Source organism: Schistocerca serialis, chromosome 5, assembly GCF_023864345.2.
Source record: "Schistocerca serialis cubense isolate TAMUIC-IGC-003099 chromosome 5, iqSchSeri2.2, whole genome shotgun sequence".
Taxonomy (NCBI): domain Eukaryota; kingdom Metazoa; phylum Arthropoda; class Insecta; order Orthoptera; family Acrididae; genus Schistocerca; species Schistocerca serialis.
This window is the reverse complement of record NC_064642.1, coordinates 252,911,828-252,932,410: the sequence shown is the minus strand read 5'-3', so window position 1 is coordinate 252,932,410 and position 20,583 is coordinate 252,911,828. Positions and strand designations below refer to the sequence as shown.

General features: G+C 45.2%; 1 protein-coding gene across 4 annotated transcripts in view; it reads left to right on the top strand.

The window, feature by feature from the left end:
• Nucleotides 1-20,583, top strand: part of LOC126481449 (tubulin epsilon chain-like) — a 161,061-nt gene that overhangs the window by 127,634 nt on the left and 12,844 nt on the right. For all 4 annotated transcript variants that reach the window (XM_050105220.1, XM_050105218.1, XM_050105216.1 and 1 more), the window contains exon 9: nt 19,828-20,002. In XM_050105220.1, the coding sequence (XP_049961177.1) occupies nt 19,828-20,002 (175 nt within the window). The remainder of the gene's footprint in view (nt 1-19,827; nt 20,003-20,583) is intronic.

Sequence of the window (20,583 nt, the reverse complement as noted above, 5' to 3'; positions counted from 1 at the left end):
GGATCACAACCTTGTGTCATCCATCATTGTCACTTCCCAACAAGGCTGCACACCGCCTCCAGCATTGGGCTCTTTACTTGTCTCGTTTCAATTATGAGATTCATTTCTGGCCGATGGCTCAACATGCGAATGCTGATTCACTGTCTTGCCTTCCCATGGGTCAGGATCTGGCATTCGATAGGGACGAACTTTTGTGTTTCCACCTGGATTTTGCCGAGCAGCGGGTTGTGGATGGATTCCCCATCACCGGGGACCGGCTGGTGGCTGCTACGGGTTTTCATCCTACCCTCTCCCGGGTTTTACGCTGTATTCAGAAGGGTTGGCCAGATTGTCCGTCCGCTAAGACTTCTGACCCGTTGCGGAACTACTATGCTTTGCGCTACCGCCTCACGGCGAGGAATGGTGTTATCCTCCTTTCCACCGACAATGTTTCGCCGCGTGTTGTGGTACCTGCGTCTTTGCGTGCTTCGGTCTTGCGCCTCCTTCACCAAGGGCACTGGGGTGTCTCTCACACAAAATCTTCCCCCTGTGGGTTCGGGGGTAAGAATAGGCCCGCGGTATTCCTGCCTGTCGTAAGAGGCGACTAAAAGGAGTCTCAAACGTTTCGGCCTTCTGTGATGGTCCCCTCTTGGGTTTGACCTCCTTTTTTTTCCAAATTTCCATTGTTAGTGCGTGCCATTTGGGGAAGGACACCTTACGTGGTGTTTTTCTATTAGTCCATCATGCTCCACCATCTTGCATGTTACCTATTGTTGTGTGGGGGGGGACTACACCCAACATCTTCTGGGTTGTCTCCTTCTCGCCTTGTGCTCACTCTTCTTCTTAGCGCCCACGACAACTGTGGACCCTTTCAACACCTAAAATCCAGCACGGTAGCCAGTCCGTTGTGGTGGGGTCGTCATGTACCCTCTTGGTGGTAGCCCCCTGACCACGCAGGGATCGCACTACAGATGCCAGAGCTGTTTCCTCCCCATGCATGCCAAGGAGTATGTGCCCATCTTGTCTGGGGCACGGGGACTCCGGGCAACGGGATATCGGCCAGGTACCCGTTGCTTTGGCTGGGTGGCGCCCTTGGGGAGAGCCCTCGTTCGGAGTAGGTGGCATCTGGGCGGATGTGGCGCAATGAAGCGCAATAAATCACACCAAGCTGGTGGTCGCACGGCCACCAGCGTCTCTAAGCGAGGTAGAGTAGACTTTGATGCTGCGCAATATGACCCTCAGTCGTTCCCCTCGTTGGCTGTGCCATGGGAGGGACGCCGATCTAGTGCCAAGCGGGAGCCTTACGTACCGCAATACCTTGTCTGCAGCAGGACTGATGGTGACTCCTTTCTTACGACGAAGCCTCTGTTTCTTGTGGAACACCTGGAGGATAAGTTTGGGGAAGTGGCGGAGTTGTCTAAAATGAGGAATGGGTCCATCCTCCTCAAGACGTCCTCCCCAGCCCAGTCACGAGCGTTGCTCTTGTGTGATAAGCTGGGTGACGTCCCTGTTACCGTCACTCCCCACAGTAGCTTAAATATGGTCCAGGGGATTATTTACCATCGTGACCTCTTGTTACAATCCGATGACGAGCTGAGAGCCGACTTGGAACGGCGTGGTGTACATTTTGTCCGTCGTGTACATCGAGGACCCAAGACTAACAGAGTGGCCACCGGTGCCTTTATCTTGGCCTTCGAGGGTGATGTCTTGCCCGAGAAGGTCAAGGTGATGGTTTACCGTTGCGACGTCAAGCCATACGTCCCTCCACCGATGCGGTGCTCCCAGTGCTGGAAGTTTGGGCATATGTCCTCCCGTTGACCATCCAGCGCTACATGTCGAGATTGCGGACGCCCCTCTCATCCCGATTCTCCATGTGCGCCTCCGCCTGTATGTGTCAACTGTGGGGAGCACCACTCTCCATGTTCGCCGGATTGCCCCATTCTCCATAAGGATAAGAAGATCATGGAATTTAAGACTCTGGACCGGCTTACTTATCGAGAGGCAAAACTGAAATATGAAAGGTTGTATCCTGCTTCCATTCGAACATCTTATGCTGCAGCCACGTTATCGTCTCCCACGCGAGCGACGGTTGTCGCCTCATCTGTGCCGCCTTCAGTGGGCCTCGGGGCCGTGTATCTCTGTCTGCCCCCTCTCGTGTCTGGGGGCAAGCCTTCCTCTGTTGCCTCCTTAGCAGTTGGGGGCAAACCCTCTTCTGTCGCTCCCCCCACGCTTACTTCGGGAGTGACATCTGCTCCACAACCGGGAGGCTCGATCCCTCCCCCTCCTTCTCCGCCGGCGTTGCCTCCGCCAGTTCCTCTCTCGCGGAAGGGGTCCCTCGGGGCTCTCCCTTCCTCCGTTTCTTCTCCTACCCAGCCGGATGTCAGCCAGTGGCTGAAGGTTCCGCCACCTGCTGGTCGTAGGGCTTCTGCGTCGTCGTCAGCCTCCGACGCTCCTTCAGAGAAGCTCTCCCAGCCCTCTCACCCTAAGGGCCGACATGAGAAGAAGGAACGGCATGTGTCCAAGAAGAAGGACGTTCCGGCGGTTTCAGCACCGCCTGCTGTACATAGTCCTGGCTCCGGGGATGAGGTGGAGATCCTCGTCTCTGCCGCGGATCTCGCCCTCACGGAACCCTTGGGGGCCTCTCCTATGGACTCAGCTGACTCTCCCCCGGTGGTGGCAGTTGGCTCTGAGGCGCTGTCTCCCTCTTAGTCGCATTCACGCCCTCCCAGTCCCTTCCTGCTTCCATTCTCCAATGGAACTGCGGCAGTTATTTCCGCCACCTGCCTGAGCTCTGGATGCTTCTGAGTGTTTCCCCTGTTCTCTGCATTGCTCTGCAGGAAACTTGGTTTCCGGCAATGCGGACCCCCGCCCTTCACGGTTATCGGGGATACTATAAGAAACGCGCTGCCTGTCAACGAGCGTCAGGTGGGGTTTGCCTCTTTGTTCACCACTCTGCCTGTAGCTCGCCAGTACCCCTTCTGACGCCTTTAGAGGCAGTCGCTGCCGGGGTTGCGCTCTCGCCGGCTATTACTGTTTGCTCTGTTTACATTCCTCCGGATGGGGAGCTCCCCCGACATGTTGTGGGGCGGCGGTTATTTAAGTTTGTTATAATAATAATTTTCTGCATAGGAAAAGCTTGCATATTGAATCAGTTTCTAGCTTTTAGAATGTTGTTATTGCTGTCTTTTGCCGTTCTCAACACTGGCTCTCTATTTACTCCGTGACCCCCAGAAAGTGATTTAATAAAACTTGGAGCCAGTAAATAGATATCCTAGTGCCCACTTTACCTGAGAATGTTCTTATAGCTGCAGCTTATAGCTCTGAGGAATTAGGAGATTGTCCGGGATTTCTAATCAAAAACGTTTTTCCAAAATAGTTGAGTATATTCTGAAATTCACTAATAAAAACCACAAGTATCCCTACAACCTAACTAACAGAACAGTTCAGAGTCTAATGCGCTGATGCAACTATAAATGTCCGAATCAAATGTTAAAAAGAATGCTCGCCATAATTTGATGAAATATTTCATCAAACGCCACGCTAAATATTTGGTAGAATGTCTGTCCCGCGACGGCGCGTGAAAATTACGACACTACGCAAACTGAAGCTAGATAATGAAAATCATTCCAGAATTAACACTTCACATAAAATGTTTTCATAGTTCCGCGTATCTCTAGTAACTTAATACGGCACCCGAGGCTGTTTGTAGCAGATACACTGATGCGACGCGACTACCGACACAGATGGCGTGTCATTCAGCGTCTGGAGAGAACTGGGGCCTTGCTTCCTCGCGCTGTGTTCTTATATAAAAAGCCGCGGTGCGGACGGCTGAGGGATCGCCTGATCTTTCCGGCTCTCTCGACTAGCCGCTGGGCTAGTAACGCACCACTACAAGTTACATAATAATTTATAGCTTCTTTGGCTGATGGCCGAAGAAGCTCTTAATTTAAACGTGCATTCAGCACGCAGGTAAGTATTGATAATAAAATTTTGACGTGGCTAAGTTAAATACTTTGGGCGAGAGAATTAATTAAATTACCCTGCACGCAGCAGAAGAGCTCTGAACTGGCCCTGTTGAGATCCGCTATCGCTATAATTTTATAGGTATTAAAAAGAAACTTTACACATTTTCATAATCATAGCGGACCTCCAACCTATTTAAATCTAAACATCCTAGCCTTATTTACTAGCCTACTTAATCTATCTTGCTTCCTTCAGTTTTGAGATGAAAACCAGAAAATCATGAATTTCCACTAAAGTCTTAATTTGTGAAATTCAAAGTACTGTTTTTATTAAATCATTATGAAAGATGAATCTAAATATAAATTTTGAAGTCTCTAGCTCTTTTCTGTTGCGCCAATGATTTTTCCAGAAAAACGTCCAAATCTCGGAAATGGCTGAAGTTATCAAACTGATATTTAACACACATTAATTTAGTATTATTTCTGACATGCTAGAAAAGTTTTAGTTCATTTGCTTGATTTTTAATGTATTGCGCAACATTTATGACGTCAGAGCTAGTTACAGCAGACTGGCTGGCACACAACGGAAACTGATGTGAATTTATTACAGCGTGAGTAGGCTGCTTCCCTACATCACCCTCTACTTAAATTTTTTGTTTATGAATGTTAATGAATGAAAAAAAAAATTTAATTACAAAAAGGGAAGCAAGAGTACAGTTTAACTCCCTATGAAAATCAAAATTGAAATATAAACCTGTAGAAACATTAAAGAAAACTGATTACCTACATTAATTATTTAAATTGTGGGCATGCTCACTGCCTTTCAAACAATGTCATTACTCAAAATTTTAAGCAAAGTAAATGAAATATTTTGGCATACATATTGCCTTAGACAAACAAACACATACAAATTGAAAAATTATGAAAATCTTAAATCCATTAAATACATGAAATACATTTTTCCATACACAAATTCAAAGAAAATAACATGATACATAAACCGATGATTATCTCTTAGCAGTCTTTTCTAAACCTGAAAGAAAAAGTTCACAAATAATTTTTACACACGTGGTTGTAGCCGCTTTGGCTGGCGTCCTACACTTTCATTCACCAGGGTAGAGGAGGGGAAGTTGCTATGGTGTGCGTCCTTCTCGTTCTCTCTAAATTACATGGGGGAAAGGGGAGGGGTCACTGTGAGTTGTGTCCAAGTCACTCCACGCTTTCACGCAGCTACCAGGCTGCCATTATCTGGTTTGTCCTGTAGAACAAACAAAAAGAGTGCCTCAGACTCTGTTCACTTAATATCTAAGGGTGGGTCACAATGAAATGGGGATATATACATTTTATCCTTCAGTATGTTGCTGGAACAAAGTTAACAGAGCTTCCTCAGTATTACTCTCGCGGTTACTTAATTGTCATAAAATCGTTAAACAAGTGGCTCAAAACGCCGTCAGTCACGTACTGGAGAAAATTTATGCTCCTAAGGCATACAATCATAAATCATATTTAATCTGAATTTCTTATTTCTGGGCCGGAACACTGAACCAATGCTCGGTACATTCCTGACAAATATGCATCTTATTTACTTAACTGACTCATCTTTGATTACTTTATTCTTAGAGATAGTATGAGTATGATTAGTGGTTGTTTTCTCAGCTTCCATGTACATGTGAGTAACTTTTGGTAATAGTACAGTTTTGAGTGTTCAAAACACACTACGTTTAGTTGACTACTAAATCCACTTATTGGTCCACTGCTGTTGTCAGTTCCACATCTGCAATTACGTACTTACTTACTTTGAAGTGTATTTATGCTGAGCTAAAATTATGTTTCACATCTGTCAGTATGTTATTTATTTATTTTGCTAGTGTATGTACTTATTTAACACTCACTCTATTAATATTTAAAGCATAGGATAGCACATTTATTTCATATTCATAGTGTATTGCAGCAGATTAGTTTGCTCACGTGGCAATCCATTTCCACTCGATCGAACGCTGAAACCTCAGGTAGTCTCTCTCGGACCTACCACTAAACTGCATCAAATAATTATGGACGAACGTAATGCTAAATTCCTTAAACCTATAGGACACCATGAGCTGCTCTGTCTCATCTAACATAAGGATACCTATGGTCGCATTCACGCCTCCAACTCATAACCCCAATACGTGTAGGTGTATCCTATCACACACTACACTAAAATAATGGCCAGCTCCAACCTTATAAATACTTCAGGGACGTGTCCTTCACGTCTCAACCACAAACACTGCTCAATTCTATTACATTGCCTTTCCTTACTACACCAGGTGAGTTTAATCTTACAACTTATCTGCATATTTTTCATAACACTAAGCAATCTCTTTTATAATTAATTAGTTAGCTCTAATGCATACACTAGGTTTCACTACCACTTCAGATCCTGCTTGTACATGAATTCATATATCTTTTTAAATTACTGTTGGTGGACCATTTCCAATACAACAACACTTTGTACTTACTTTATTACCAGGGTACTATACATAATTGTTACTCAAATACATTTTATATCTTCATTACGTCATACTTCTCTACTGTTTGTCACTATTAGGTTTGTCACATTAGGTATTTTTCTTCACTAATCGGTAGATAGAATGGTTACATAACTCATGGCTTGATAGTCATAACGGAAAATTTTAATGCATGAAAGAAGAGGTCGAAATTTTTGTAGATAGGAAAGATGAAGAATGAGTGAGACCTGAAAGGGAAAGAAGATCTCACACAGCTGGGACTGCACAGCTGCCACACTGTGTAGAGGTTACAGAACAACCTCCTCCCTACAGCATTCATTGGTTTAATGCTGTAAAGAAGAGTTAGAAATTTTAGGTGGGTAGAAAAGATGAAGAGTGAGTGAGACCTGAAATGGAAAGAAGATCTCACACAGCTGGGACTGCACAGCTGCCACACTGTGTAGAGGTTAAAGAACAACCTCCTCCCTACAGCATTCATTGGCTACCTATGAATCTGCCAGGTCGATCTGAAAATACTTTATGATGCCTTTTTAGAACCTGTTTCAGTTCTTCCTTTTGATTGGCTGAAATCCTATCGATTTCCTGCAATTTAGCTTCTATTTTGTCTAAAATAATTGCTTCTTCTTCTTCTTCTGTGTTCAGCTTATTGTTATTAAGATTAACACCTTCGTCCCAATATCTCCTGTTTTTCAGAACTCGTATAGGCAGCTCCCAAGTTTCATGATCAGTTACTACATGTTTATCACTAAAAGGTACTATAATTACTCCGGTTATTGGCAAGACCATTTTTAACTGGCTTCTTTCAAAGTCAACAACACTCTGATATTTTGACAAGAAATCTATGCCAATTAAAACCTCAATACTGAGATTGTTTACAATTAAACATGGATGATCAATTAAATTACCATTAATGTTAAAGGGCAGTAAAGCTTCTTGCTTTACCGTTTTTGAAACCTTGCCAGTAGCACCAATTATTCTTAGTCCTGATACCCTCATTACTGTAAGCTTGTCTTTACCAGGTAATGCATCAAAGAAGGATTGAGATATTGCACTCACCTCACTTCCACTGTCTAAGAGACAACGTACATTGATACCCAACATATTCACTATTATTATAGGATGGCTTATTCTAGGTTGTACAGGTGGTTCCTTACATTCATCTAGTAGTTCCTTTTGGATTTGTCTCCAACTAAAGTGATCGACATCTGTCTTCATTACATTTAGGTCACAGTGTGTAGGGGTTTCCTGAATTACATTTTCAGCTGCCTTTTCCAGTCGGTCTATTAATTTTAAATCGAAACACCGCACGACTTCATTACATTTAGTTTGCTGAACATGACCCAAATTACTGTAGTCTGAGCGATTCTGCGCCTCCAGACCGGGCATAACACTAGTTACAGCTAAACCACTTTTACTATTTTCGTCGGTTTCCTTCTCCAGTGACAACTGGTCACAGCTACTGGGTTCATCGACCCTCAACAGCCTACCCTCTACATTCTCACTTATCTCCTGTCCTAAATCTATTAGTACATTATCAACATCCTGCACAGGCACTTTAGATAAGAGCACATCATCCTCATCGTAAATATAAGCATGAATTTCTTCTGCTTCTTCACCTGTCAATTCAGTATTCTGTAGCTCATCCCTACTGTTACACTGCTGCGCCTTCTCTTTCTCTTCCCACTTAGAAAGCGTCTCTAACACGGTATCTATCAAATACTGTGAGTGATCTAATATTTCTGTTGTATCCTTAGGTGCTACCGACTCTTCATCCACATGTTCAGTTTGAGTATTCTGATCTGTCTTACCATTTCCCTTAACTACTGGCATAGGAAAAGTAACCGCCTGGTGAGCGCCAGTGTCCTCATAGACGGGAACTAGTTTTCCTGCCTCGGCATACTACTGTTTCCTTTAGTTTCATTATAGTTAGCTGGCATAGCATTACTTTGCGTACTGTTGCTTACATGCATATTTCTGTTTGGAACAACATTATTATCCCTTGGACGCCATTGTTGGTTCTGATAATTATTTCCCCAATTCCTATCTTTCTTAGGATGACGAACACCTACTGTTCTGATGTTTACACTGCCATTTTGCTCGTTCCTAAAATTACTATTATTATTATTGGCATTACGGTTATTACGTGCTTGCTCCTCATTGGCAGCAACACGTTCTACACGTTCCAAATATTCAATGAAACGATCCAGATTGTCTCTAGGGGCTGATATAATTCTAGTTTGCCAGTACCATGGCAGTTTGGCTTCCAGACCTAGTATAATCATTTCTGGTTTTAGCTTTTCCGCCAAATGTGACAAACGTGAAATCCATGACCTAGCAAACTCTTTAATAGATTCCTTGCCTGCATTGAAGCGTTTTCCACTCCAAAATTCTCTCAACACTTCATTTTGCTTATTGCTAGACCAATATTCATTAATAAAAGCTGTTTTAAATTCCGCTAATGTTTTACATTTCAACATAACATCAGCTGACCAACGCATGGCGTCACCTGCTAAATGGCTTCTAATAAATGAGATTTTCTCTCGCTCAGACCAAGTTGGTGGAATCACATCTTCAAAATCGTTCCAGAAATCTAGCGGATGGATATTTTTATCTGGATCGAACCGCAAGAACTGCCGACACCCGATAAAAGCGGCGTTTGCAGCTACAACTTGTTGTATACTACCATTACCAGAAGTTACTGAAGCTACTTTACTCTCAATGTTAGCAATGTTAGTACTGATATTTTCTACTCTCAATTCAACATTATCTACTCTTTGTACAATATGAGTAGTATCAGTTTTAATTGCATCTACGTCTGCTTGACATATGTTTACTTTAATATTAACATCTTTAAATCTATCTGAGCACAGTTCAGACTCCGCCTCGATCTTTTCTGTTAACTTGTGCTCCAGCTTCGCATCTTCCATTTGGAAGTCTTTGCGAACCTCAGCGACTTCGGATTTTATTGTCTTATACATTTCAGAAAACTGTTGAGCAACCTTTTTCTTAATATCCTCATGATTGCAATCAATTTTGTAATTCAAACTGTCTAGATCCTCTTTCAACTTATTGCAACCAGCCTTGAAGGTATCGTCCATTACCTCCAATCGTTTATTAAAATTAGTTTGGCTGGCCAAAATTTCAGACTTTAATTCAGCGTTCATCCTAGCATTACTGGCTGACATTTCAGCATTACTGCTTTTGACCTGTTCACTTATTTCAGACTTTAACTCAGCATTCATTCTAGCATTACTGCTCTTGACCTCACTTATTTCAGACTTTAATTCAGCATTATTGGATTCTAATTTATTGTCCATTGCCTCAAACCGCATATTAAAATTTGTTTGACTGGCAGCTATTGCTTGTAATATAACATTTAGATCAACAGCCCCAGCATCTTTGGGTTGCTCACGAGCTGGCTTTTTATCACACTCAGGTGACGAAAAACTAGCTCCAATACCAGAATCATCAAAACTAAATGAAACTTCTGATTGATTAGTCATATCTAACTTCTCCTTCTTAAACTCTACCATCTCTGATGACTGTTTCATTTTTAATTCATCAGAGAAACTATCATCCAATAAATTTACAATTTCTACTTTCCGCTTTACTACAGGGGTCTCTATTATTGAATCATTGCCCCTTCCCACACTCCTGTCAGGAGACAATACTTCATGTTTCACCTTAACATTACTACTTTCATGCATATTTACACTTGAACCGTTGTCTGTATTTACAGTTCCCTCAACAGACATAGGTTCTGATTTAAGTTTAACCTCAGTTTCTTTTGGCGGTTCCATCGCCGACAGTCTTTTAGTGCAGGTTAGTAAAATTTTTAACAGCTTTTCACTTAACTTAGTTCCTTCTGCACGACGTAGGGCGTTGCCGGCGCGGCGTACCAGGATTCCTGATGCGACGTGGCACGTTGAACTGCAGACGGCTCTCCGACGGCTGTTGTGTGTTTGCGTGGCCCGCAATTGCAGGCTCTGCGCCGGCTGCTCCAGCGGACGACTGCGGTACGGCGAAAATTGGTTTCTCGCGATGCCGGCAGCACCGCTAGACTCAGTACCAGCTCCGTCAATCCAGATGCGTTGTTAATCCAATTGCGTCGTCCACACACACACGTAACACATTCACTGTTCTATTCTCAGTTGCGTGTCGCATTTCACTCGCGAATCCGAATAGTTAAAATCACTTTCACTCAGTTGATTTCCCGGCCGATGCACCATATGTGGGGCGGCGGATGTGTAAGTTTGTAAAAATAATAAAAATCTGATGCTGTATAAACGCTTGCGTGTTGAATCAGTTTCTAGCTTTTAGAATGTTGTTATTGCTGTCTTTTGCCGTTCTCAACACTGGCTCTCTATTTACTCCGTGACCCCCAGAAAGTGATTTAATAAAACTTGGAGCCAGTAAATAGATATCCTAGTGCCCACTTTACCTGAGAATGTTCTTATAGCTGCAGCTTATAGCTCTGAGGAATTAGGAGATTGTCCGGGATTTCTAATCAAAAACGTTTTTCCAAAATAGTTGAGTATATTCTGAAATTCACTAATAAAAACCACAAGTATCCCTACAACCTAACTAACAGAACAGTTCAGAGTCTAATGCGCTGATGCAACTATAAATGTCCGAATCAAATGTTAAAAAGAATGCTCGCCATAATTTGATGAAATATTTCATCAAACGCCACGCTAAATATTTGGTAGAATGTCTGTCCCGCGACGGCGCGTGAAAATTACGACACTACGCAAACTGAAGCTAGATAATGAAAATCATTCCAGAATTAACACTTCACATAAAATGTTTTCATAGTTCCGCGTATCTCTAGTAACTTAATACGGCACCCGAGGCTGTTTGTAGCAGATACACTGATGCGACGCGACTACCGACACAGATGGCGTGTCATTCAGCGTCTGGAGAGAACTGGGGCCTTGCTTCCTCGCGCTGTGTTCTTATATAAAAAGCCGCGGTGCGGACGGCTGAGGGATCGCCTGATCTTTCCGGCTCTCTCGACTAGCCGCTGGGCTAGTAACGCACCACTACAAGTTACATAATAATTTATAGCTTCTTTGGCTGATGGCCGAAGAAGCTCTTAATTTAAACGTGCATTCAGCACGCAGGTAAGTATTGATAATAAAATTTTGACGTGGCTAAGTTAAATACTTTGGGCGAGAGAATTAATTAAATTACCCTGCACGCAGCAGAAGAGCTCTGAACTGGCCCTGTTGAGATCCGCTATCGCTATAATTTTATAGGTATTAAAAAGAAACTTTACACATTTTCATAATCATAGCGGACCTCCAACCTATTTAAATCTAAACATCCTAGCCTTATTTACTAGCCTACTTAATTTATCTTGCTTCCTTCAGTTTTGAGATGAAAACCAGAAAATCATGAATTTCCACTAAAGTCTTAATTTGTGAAATTCAAAGTACTGTTTTTATTAAATCATTATGAAAGATGAATCTAAATATAAATTTTGAAGTCTCTAGCTCTTTTCTGTTGCGCCAATGATTTTTCCAGAAAAACGTCCAAATCTCGGAAATGGCTGAAGTTATCAAACTGATATTTAACACACATTAATTTAGTATTATTTCTGACATGCTAGAAAAGTTTTAGTTCATTTGCTTGATTTTTAATGTATTGCGCAACATTTATGACGTCAGAGCTAGTTACAGCAGACTGGCTGGCACACAACGGAAACTGATGTGAATTTATTACAGCGTGAGTAGGCTGCTTCCCTACAATGTCTTGGCTGCGCTGCTGGCTCAACTCCCGCCACCTTTGCTGCTTCTGGGCGATTTCAATGCCCACAACCCTCTCTGGGGTGGGACTGTCTCCGATGACCGCGGTCGGGCCGTGGAGCATGTGTTGGCTCAGCTCGACCTTAGCCTCTTGAACACCGGTGCTCCCACGCATTTCAGTGTGGCCCATGGCTCGTTCTCGGCCATCGATCTCTCTATTTGCAGCCCTGGACTTGTCCCATCCCTCCACTGGAGAGTGCATCCTGACCTGTGTGGTAGTGACCATTTTCCCATCTATTTGTCACTGCCCCAGTGTCATTCTTCTGGGTGCCTGCCCCGCTGGGCTCTCCACAGGGCTGACTGGCCGTCTTTTACTTCCGCTGCAACCATTGAGTCTCCCCCACAGGGTGACATTGACGAGGTGGTCCGTGTTTTAACCACGTCCATCATTTCAGCGGCCGAGGCTGCCATCCCCCGTTCTTCTGGCCTCCCTCGGAGGAAGGCTGTACCCTGGTGGTCGCCGGAGATTGCTGAGGCTATTCGCGACCGTTGGCGGGCTCTCCGGTGTCATAGGCGGCACCCGTCTCTCGAGACCCTCATCGCCTTTAAGAGGCTCCGTGCCTTGGCCCGTCGTCTTAGTGCACGGCGTAAGCAGGAGTGCTGGGAGAGGTATGTCTCATCCTTGGGCTCCCATGTCTCCCCCTCGCTCGTGTGGTCCCGGATCCGGCGGATTTATGGATACCAGACCCCTATGTGTGTCCCTGGGCTTTCCTTGGACGGTGCTGTCTGCACGGACGCTGCCGCCATTGCTGAACGGCTTGCCGCGCACTTTGCTAAGAGCTCTGCGACTGCATCTTATCCCCCCGCCTTTCGCTCTCTAAAGGAGCGAGCCGAGCGGACACCGTTCTCATTCCACACGTGTCGTTCTGAAAAATACAATGCTCCTTTCAGCGAGAGGGAATTCCTCGCTGCCTTCGCCGATTGCCCTGATAAAGCACCAGGACCAGACTGCATCCACGCGCAGATGCTGAAGCATCTCTCCAGGGACTGCCAGAGACACATTCTCGCGATATTTAATCGCATTTGGAGTGAAGGCGTGTTTCAGTCGCAATGGCGAGAGGGTGTTATTGTCCCCATCTTGAAGCCCGGTGCGGACCCACTGGCGGTGGACAGCTATCGTCCCATTACCCTCACCAACGTTTTGTGCAAATTGCTCGAACATATGGTGGTGCGGCGTTTGTGTTGGGTCCTTGAGTCACGCGGTCTCCTCGCTCCATCCCAGGGTGGCTTCCGTCGGGGCCGGTCTGCAGCAGACAATTTGGTGCGGCTGGAATCTGCTGTCCGTACGGCCTTTGCCCGACGTCAGCATCTCGTTGCTGTATTTTTTGATCTGAGGAAGGCGTATGACACCACATGGAGGCATCACATCCTTGCTATGTTACATGACTGGGGTCTTCGTGGTCAGCTCCCGGCTTTTCTTCAAACCTTTTTATTGCGCCGCTCTTTCCGGGTGCAAGTGGGTGCCGCCTCTAGTTAATCTTATATGCAGGAAAATGGGGTCCCGCAGGGCTCGGTGTTGAGTGTCTCCTTATTTCTCGTGGCCATTAATGGTCTGGCTGCAGCCGTGGGGTCGTCGGTGTCTCCTTCTTTGTATGCCGACGACTTCTGCATCTCCTTTCGCTCCACGACTACAGGAGTCGCCGATCGCAGGCTGCAAGTAGCTGTTCGCAAGGCAGCATCATGGGCTCTGACTCACAGTTTTCAGTTCTCTGCAGCCAAGACTCGAGTTATGCACTTCTGCAGGCATCGGACGGTCCACCCTCATCCTGACCTTTACCTCGACGGCCACCTGCTTGAAGTGGTGGACACTTGCCGCTTCTTAGGACTCGTGTTTGATGCCCGGCTCACGTGGGTTCCTCATCTTACTCAGCTGAAGCAAAAATGCTGGCGGCACCTCAACGCCCTCCAATGCCTTAGCCACACGTCTTGGGGTGCAGATCGCTGCACGCTGCTGCGATTGTACAGAGCCCTTGTGCAATCCCGGCTTGATTATGGGAGCCAGGCCTATGGGTCTGCATCACCCTCAGTGTTGAAGTTGTTAGACCCCATACACCACTGTGGGGTTCGGCTTGCAACTGGTGCTTTCCGTATGAGCCCCGTGGATAGTCTACTGGTGGAGGCCGGGGTTCACCCGCTGCGGATTCGCCGCCATCGACTGCTCGACGACTATGCTGTCCACGAGCATTGCTCGCCTGGCCATCCCAATCATCGCCTGCTTTTCCCTGCCGTGGTCCTCCATCTGCCCGAACGGTGACCTAGGTCTGGGCTTTCCATAGCTGTCCGTGTCCAGTCCCTGCTGTCGGAACTGGGCTCATTTCCTCTTCTGCCTCCCTTCCGGGTCCGTGCACCTACGCCTCCCTGGTGTTTGCCCCGGCCGTCCGTCCGTCTGGACTTGGCACAGGGACCCAAGGACTCGGTTCCGCCTGTGGCCCTCCGTCGCCGTTTTCTTGCGCTCCTCGCCTGATTTCCGGGCTGTGAGCCTGTCTACACTGATGGTTCCCTGGTTGATGGTCGCACTGCCTACGCTTTTGCTCACACTGCCCATGTTGAACAGCGCTCCTTGCCGGCTGGCTGCAGTATTTTTACTGCAGAGCTGGTGGCCATATTGCGCGCTCTTGAGCATATGCGTTCCTGCTCAGGTACGTCCATCGTCATCTGCAGTGACTCCCTGAGCAGCCTCCAGGCCATCGACTGCTGCTATCCCTCTTCTCCTCTGGTGTCCTCTATTCGGGAGTCTGTTTCCACCATTACCCGCTCTGGTCGTTCGGTGGTCTTTGTTTGGACGCCAGGTCACGTTGGCATCCCGGGGAACGAACGTGTTGACAGGCTGGCCAAAGGGGCGATCGACGCCCCAGCTTTGGAAATCGGCCTTACGGCTCGCGATCAGCAGCTGGTGTTGCGCCGTAAGGTGCTTGGGATGTGGTCTGTTGAGTGGCGTGGCATGACAGCCCCGAATAAACTGCGGGCTGTCAAGGAGACGACCGATGTGTGGCGCTCCTCCCTGCGGCCTTCTCGCAGGGACTCTGTAATCTTGTGTCGGCTGCGCATCGGCCATACCTACCTGACGCACGGCCATCTTTTGCGTCAGGAGGATCCCCCCCTGTGTCGGTGTGGGTCCTGGCTGACGGTTGCCCACATTTTATTGGAGTGTCCCCAACTGCGCACCCTCCGGCAGTCTTTTAATCTCCCGGGCACTTTGCCTTTGATTTTATGCGACGATGCCTCCATGGCTGACAGTGTTTTACATTTTATCCGTGGTAGTCCTTTTTATGGTTCCATTTAGGGGGGTTCTGCACCTTTCCCTTTCTGTGTCTTTTGTCCTCGCGTCTCTCAATCTTTGTTGCTGTTTTGATGTGTCGTCGGATGGTTGACTCTTTCCCTTTTTTTCTTCTTGTGGTCAGCCAACCAGTCTCTGGCCTTCTTCTTTTCTTGTATTTCTTTCTGTCTGGTGTTTGTCTGTACTCTTCTTTTCTGTAGTGTTCGTTGCCTAATTTGTGTTCTTTAGTGCCTGGGGGGGGGGAGTCTCCTTCCCCTTGGGGTTTTATCTGCTCCGCGCCTTTATGTCTCGCCTGTTTTTGGAATGGGGGACTGATGACCTTAGCTGTTTAGTCAACAACCACCACCACCACACAAAATCTCTGGCGCGCCGTTATGTGTACTGGCCTGGCATCGACTCTGAAATAGCACACATGGTCATTGCCTCTGGCCCTTGTGGGTCACAGGCCACCACTCCGAAGTCACCTTTGTCACCGTGGCCTTCGCCTGAGACGCCCTGGGAGCGCATTCATGCTGACTTCGCGGGACCTTTTTGTAGGTACTTATTGGCTCCTCGTAATTGACGCCTACTCTAACTTTCCTTTCATTGTCTGTTGCATGTCGCCTACCACTGCGGCAACCACAAGTGCTCTCACCCGCATTTTTTCTTTGGAAGGCCTTCCCTCTACTCTTGTTACTGATAATGGTCCAAAATTTGCCTCTTCCAAATTTGCAGATTTTTGTACTCGTAATGGCGTTATGCATGTCACGGCCTCTCCGTTCCATCCACAATCAAACGGTGAGGCTGAACGACTGGTCCGCACTTTTAAGGCTCAGATGCGGGAACTCCTGACTTATTCTCCTGCTGATGATGCACTTCTCCAATTACTGGCATCTTAACGTTTCACCGCCATGGGCGACCACAGCCCGGCTGATCTCTTACATGGCTGACAGCCCTGCACGCTACTTCATCTTCTGTGGCCTTCCACCTCACAGCCGAGGGTGCCTTCGCTTGGCCGTTTCACCACCGACGACCCTGTCTGGGTACGGGGATATGGCAGGCGGTCAAAATGGAGTCCGGGCCGCATCTTACGCCACCGTGGCCGATGCCTGTATGAAATCCAGACGGACACAGGTGTTGCAGTGCATCATTCGGACCAGCTTCGGCCTCATGTGCTGGCAACACCTGTTCCAAATGCTGCTACACCACCTTCGGCTCTACCTGATGGTCGGGATCGTAGCATCTCTCATTACTCACAAAGCAGCCCTCTCACCATCATCTCGGTGCCAGTACAAGAACGGACGCCACCAGGAGACATGCTTATGCAGGAACCAGATGACCATCATCTGTCGGAGCCAATGTACTCACCTCCTTCTCCTACGGATGCCGACACATCGCCCATGTCTTCTGTTATATCAACTGGACTTGCCGCAACGGGCAGATTGGTGCACGGGGCCCCAGCAGATTCGACTCCTACGTCTCCTGTCATCTCAACCCGTTATCATCGGGGACACTTCCGTCCGTACGAGAAGCCTCCTCCTCGAGACTTTACGGCCAGTCAAACAACGCCTATGGACATTAGCAATCTACAGGCCACCTCCATCAAGACCAGTGCAAAAAATTCAAAGAGGGGAAAAGTGTTGTGACTCGCCAATCATTCAAAGTGCCACCGCACAATTACGTGCGTCCTCTACATGCGGCGCTGTCTGCCAGCCATGCAGCAGCCGTGCCACCTAAGCGGCCAGCCAGCCAGTGGCCGCTAGACTTGGACTGAGTGCTCATTCGAATGTTACCGTGTTCACATGTCTTGCTTTGTCAACTTGCTCAGTGACTTATATGTGTTGAGTTGGTTTGAAATATATGTGTTCAACGTGACATTATAACATTCCCCCATTCTTGTCAATTGTTCCCTTATGCTCTTCCTGAAACTCTGTACAACCTCTGGTTTAGTCAGTTTATCCAGGTCCCATCTCCTTAAATTCCCACCTTTTTGCAGTTTCTTCAGTTTTAATCTACAGTTCATAACCAATAGATTGTGGTCAGAGTCCACATCTGCCCCTGGAAATTTCTTACAATTTAAAACCCGGTTCCTGAATCTCTGTCTTACCATTATATAATCTATCTGATACCGTCTAGTATCTCCAGAATTCTTCCATGTATACAACCTTCTTTCATGATTCTTGAACCAAGTGTTAGCTATGATTAAGTTATGCTCTGTGCAAAACTCTACCATGCAGCTTCCTCTTTCATTTCTTAGCCCCAATCCATATTCACCCACTATGTTTCCTTCTCTCCCTTTTCCTACTCTCGAATTCCAGTCACCCACGACTATTAAATTTTCTTTGTGATTCTTGAGTTTCTCCCGGCATATTTGATAATCAAAATATCCACGGGTATGCTGCTGGTCTATAGTGTCCAACGGGCACAATATTTCGGCGATCATACATGTTGCCATCATCAGGTGAACTGACGGACTGAGCTCCTGTGAACGTGCCGGCACGGAGATCCGTACGCTATGGCTGCTCAGAGGGAACTGGGTTCTCCCTTTCTGCATAGGATCTGAAGGTTTTTCAGTTTTCTTGTAGAGTGTTTCATTTTTGATGTATATAATCTTATTGTCTTGAAATTTTGGCCCAATGATTTTTATTAAAATTTTTCTTTCCTTTAGCTCAAGTTTCTCCATTTGGCCTTTGAAATTCATGTTAAGTGTTTCTGCTGCATACAGTGCTTTGGCTTAATCACTGTCTTGTAATGTGTAATTTTGGACCCCCATGAAAGGGATTTTTTGTTGTATGTATTTTTTGTTAGTTGGAAGGCCAATTCAAGTTTATTTTTTCTGGATTCCATTGCTTTGCTTTCTCCAGCATTCCAACTAATCCATTCTCGAGATATTTGAATTTTTTTACTATTTCAGTCTTCTGTTCTTGAACTTACAGGTATTTACATGAGTGCTTGATGTTTGTCAATATATTAATTTCTTCAAAGGAGATGTGAAGACCTATTTTAGCTGCTTGTTTCTTTAGTTCAAGGATTTGCTCCCATGCTTCTTGCATTGTTTCAGCAAACAGGGCCATATCATCTGCAAAAGCGATGCAATTTACTTTAAGGTTCTTCTTTTTGGAACCCAGTCTTATACCACTCTTAATATTTGTGTTCCATCCTCTGACTGCTTTCTCAAGCACACAATTGAACAGCAACGGTCAGAGCCCATCCCCCTGTCGCACTCCCGTTGTCATTTCAAAAGCCTAGGGGATGGCTGTGGCTAAGCCATGTCTGCGCTATATCCTTTCTTCCAGGAGTGCTAGTTCTGCTAGGTTCGCAGAAGAGCTTCTGTGAAGTGCGGAAGGTAGGAGACAAGATACTGTCAGAATTGGAGCTGTGAGGACGGGTCGTGAGTTGTGCTAGGGTAGCTCAGTTGGTAGAGCACTTACCCGCAAAAGGCAAAGGTTCCAAGTTCGAGTCTCGGTTCGGCACACAGTTTTAATCTGTGAGGAAGTTTCATATCAGTGCACACTCCGCTGCAGAGTGAAAATCTCGTTCTGGGTTTAAGTATTTATTGACATCTCTTCGATCACCTTGCTTATATATGGGGTTTAACAATGGAATATTTGAATCTCTCTGAAAAAATGTGTCAAGTAAGTGAGCCTTATTTATTGCAAATAATACAGGGCTTATTTTATGGGAATGAATCTCTAGCACTCTGTTGGAAACACCATCAAATCCATATGAGCTTATATTTCTGAGGGAGTATTCGTTTTCTTAATTTAGAGGGAGAAGTTGGTCTTATAATCATATGATTGAATTTTATGAGAGTTGCTTTTTCAATATACTGTTGTGGTTATCTTGAACTGTTTGTCCTTGAATTTTCTACTATATTTAAAAAATGATTATGGAACGCATTTGCTACCTGTGTCGCATCATTTACAACCCTTACATTGTGGTGATTATCCTGTTCTTTGGCTGGTTGTCCTGTCTCTCGTTTCAGTACATTTAATGTAGCCTTAAGTCAGCCGCCGGAATCATTGATTTCGAACAAAACATGCATGTTCCTTGATTTTTAAGAATTTTTCTTAGTAATTTTGAGTAGTTTTTGTAGTGTGCATCTACTGCAGGATCTTTACTTGTTCTTGAAAGCAGATATAATTCGCTTTTCCCTTCACAAGGAAGCTTAGGACTAGAGTTGTTAATGCCGTGATACCAGTTTGTGCAATTGCTTTCCAGGAGAAATTATTGACATTATGTGCTTTTAGTAAATAATTATTTGAGGGAAATGCTCAATAATGTTCTAACATCATGTTCTTTATAAATGTTCACAGGTATCAGAAGAAGATTAAAGTTGCCCCATGGAGTGAGGATGCAATTAAAACTGGTCTTTGTTCTGTCCCTCCAGCTTATTGCCCTTCATCAGTTTTGGGACTTTATAACACATCATCAATGACTGATCTTTTTGAGAACGTATTAACACAGTTTAAAAAACTCTATAGCCGAAAGGTAACTCTATCCTTATTTAGTTTCATAACAGAAGTGTTGTAAAGTTATGCAGTGTAGGCTGTGGGTAAGAAATTTCTTGATTGTGTTTTAGATATTAAATATTTTGTCCCAAAAGGCTAGGTGAAACATACAGACAGTAGAATTAAAAAACTAGTGAGTTGCGGTTTACATAGTTCAGTTTAAATGGTCTTAAAATATGTGGGTGGAAATGGGGAACTTGTTTTCTAAGTAATGACTAGTTGGTTATTTACAAGAAAGACATATTTTATTTGGAATATAAAGCAATGCAGTAACATTTTTATGTAACTTGACAGTGGTTTACATAATGTATTGTGGTAATATGGGTCAAGATTTTATCTATATATTTTTTGTAAATGAAAATTCAGGCAGTTCATCTGTTGTGTTTATGACTTATTTACATGAGAACTGCTAATTCATGTGTGGGGAAAAATTTATGCTGTATTTTATGGAGTATAATACACACTTTTTTCTTCGAAAAATTGCCTCCAAAATTGAGGTGCGACTTACACTCGAAATTAATACAAACATGCCGAATGTTTGATTTAAAATTCCGGCCAGTC